Below are 2,672 nucleotides of genomic sequence, written 5' to 3' on the forward strand. Positions count from 1 at the left end.
GTGGCGAATAGTGTGGGAGTGGAGTCAAGGGAATTGTAATAGATATGTATAACATTGGGGGTGGAAGTGGGGTGGTGGATTGGGGGAGGGGGTTGTCACTTTGAGAGGTAAAAAGTATAACTATTGCACTGTGTTGTACAGCTGAAACTAATTTTTAAAAAATGTGTATTTCACAATAACAAATAAATAAATAAATAAAATGCATTGGAAAGGGAAAAAAGGAAGCTGAGCTTAGAACAAGTTTCACAGTTACGTAAGTGAAGCAGTAGCAATAGGACATATTTCTTTCTGATACTGTACTTCTTGATCTTTGAGATTCCTTATCCTGGTCATGCCATATTAATTACTGATTTATAGAATTTACCAGAATGACATAGTTTATAGGGCACTGGGCAAATATTTACCAAATTAATAAACTAGTATCACTTTTTGCTATAGCAGATGAAGAACACATTCATCATACCATGGGAGAATCAGACCTTCAACTCTGATTTCATCCTGCTGAGAATCTTTCATTAGCCCCACCAACATGTTCGTCTTCTCTCTGGTCTTGGGCATCTTCTCAGTGGCCTTCATGGGAAACACTGGCATGGTTCTCCTCATCTACCTGGACACCCAGCTCCACACCCCCATGTACTTCTTTCTCAGTCAACTATCCCTCATAGACCTCATGCTCATCTGCACCACTGTACGCAAGATGGCCTTCAACTATTTGTCTGGCAGCAAGTCCATTTCTATGGCAGGTTGTGCCACACAAATTTTCTTCTGTACTTGGCTGTGAATGCTTCCTGTTGGTTGCAATGACTTATGACCACTATATTGTAATTTGCCACCCTCTAAGATACCCTATTCCCATGAGCCCCAAAATATGTGGACTTATGGCTGCCTCTTCCTGGATCCTGGGCTCTACTGATGGTATCATTGATGCTGTAGCTACATTTTTCTTCTCCTATTGTGGGTCCCAGGAAATAGCCCACTTCTGTGACTTCCCTTCCCTGTTAATCATCTCTTGCAATGACATGTAAATATTTGAAAAAGTTATTTTCTACTGCTGTATAATAATGATTGTTTTCCCTGTAGCAATCATCATTGCTTCTTATGCTCATGTTATTCTGGCTCTCATTCGCATGGGATCTGAAGAGGGACACCACAAAGCTTTTGTCACCTGTTCCTCCTACCTCATGGTAGTGGGAATGTACTATGGAGCAGCTTTGTTCATATACATGCATCCCACTTCTGACCATTCCCCACCCAGGAAAAAATGGTGTCTGTCTTGTACACCATCCTCACTCCCATGCTGAAATCCTCTCATTTACAGCCTCCACAACAAGGAAGTGGCCAGAGCATTCATGAAGATGTCAGGAAAGGGCAAGTCTGAAGAGCAGATTGTTTAATTATCTTCATGCTTTACTGACTGTTAAGTTCTTCAATTCAGTGTCTCTCTTTTCCCTCATTTTATTCTAAAAATGGCATCATTGTAGGGCCGGCTGAGTGGCACATTGGTTAAGAGTTGGCTTGGGACACCAGCTCTGAGCAGCAGGGCCCCCAGTTTGGATTCCACACGAGGATCAGTGACGCTGAGCTCTCTACAGCTAAGATGGTGAACAACAGCTCAACATGGAGCTTGGCTGTTGTGAGTCGCTGGTGATGGTGGAGGCTGCAACCCTGCTGCAGTGGGCTGCTGTGAGCTATCAGAGTGGCTGGCAGCCAGCATGAGCTGCCGTGAGCAGCAATCCAGTGGCCAGTGAGCAATGCCTCACCCGGGAATAGTGTAATGATAATACCAACATGGGCCAGTGATGCAACGTCCTCCACAACTAGACTGAAGAACAAAAGGACAGCACTTGTCTGTTCCCCTTCCCCGATTCTCCAATAAAATCTTAAATAAATAAATACATACATACATACATACATAAATAATAAAAAAAATAAAAATAGCATCATTGTGTTTGAACACATGTCTGAAATAACACATTTAGGGTCAACTAAGCAGTTCTATTTCACAAAAATTATTTTGAATGTTTATTATAATTTTATATTCAATTCTGTTTTGATTACATTCTAAAACATTTTCTTGAATAAAGACATTATAGGTTTATTTAAAGTATCAGGAATTGTGTGGTATATAGTTGGGTGGTATATACCCTTTTTCCCCAAAAAATAAGACCTAGCTGGAAAATAAGCCATAGCGTGATTTTAGGTGCCAAAATATGGCACCTTGACATAGTGAATATTTTAAGCTGAAAAAGTTTGTGGAAAACGCACTCTTATCCTTGAAACAGGTTGTAAAACCATTATGTGAGGGCTGTGTGCCCTCCATATCCTGGAGAAATCATGCTATGGCTTATTCTCTGGCTAGGTCTTATTTTGGCGGAAATACAGTAACACAAACAAAATTATAAATCCCAAGCTATAAACCCAAAATTGTACTGAGTTACTTTGGACTTTGTAAGATGACTTGGTACATTGGGTTTTTTACATTTACTCAGTGTTTTATGGTTTATTTTTATTCTTTTAGGCTTGTGCTGTGCACTTTAACCCAGATGTTTTTCAATCACACCTTTGATTTCCTCCATCACAAAAACTTAAATTTTATTTAAAAAGTTTAGATTTTCTAATTTAATCTCCTAAACTGTCTAATCTCGTTGAAGCACCATGACTGATTCAACAAG

At 39.9% G+C, this 2,672-nt stretch overlaps 1 protein-coding gene across 1 annotated transcript; it reads left to right on the forward strand.

Annotated features, from left to right (window-relative positions):
- Positions 1 to 441: 441 nt before the first annotated feature.
- LOC109375024 (olfactory receptor 2M3) lies at positions 442 to 1,394 on the forward strand. Its single transcript, XM_083287475.1, is given in 5 exon segments — positions 442 to 515; positions 517 to 765; positions 767 to 1,242; positions 1,245 to 1,300; positions 1,302 to 1,394. Coding segments are annotated over 5 exon segments (948 nt in total).
- The last annotated feature ends 1,278 nt before the right edge of the window (positions 1,395 to 2,672 follow it).

Source organism: Hipposideros armiger, unplaced genomic scaffold (genome assembly GCF_001890085.2).
Source record: "Hipposideros armiger isolate ML-2016 unplaced genomic scaffold, ASM189008v1 scaffold_893, whole genome shotgun sequence".
Taxonomy (NCBI): Eukaryota; Metazoa; Chordata; class Mammalia; order Chiroptera; family Hipposideridae; genus Hipposideros; species Hipposideros armiger.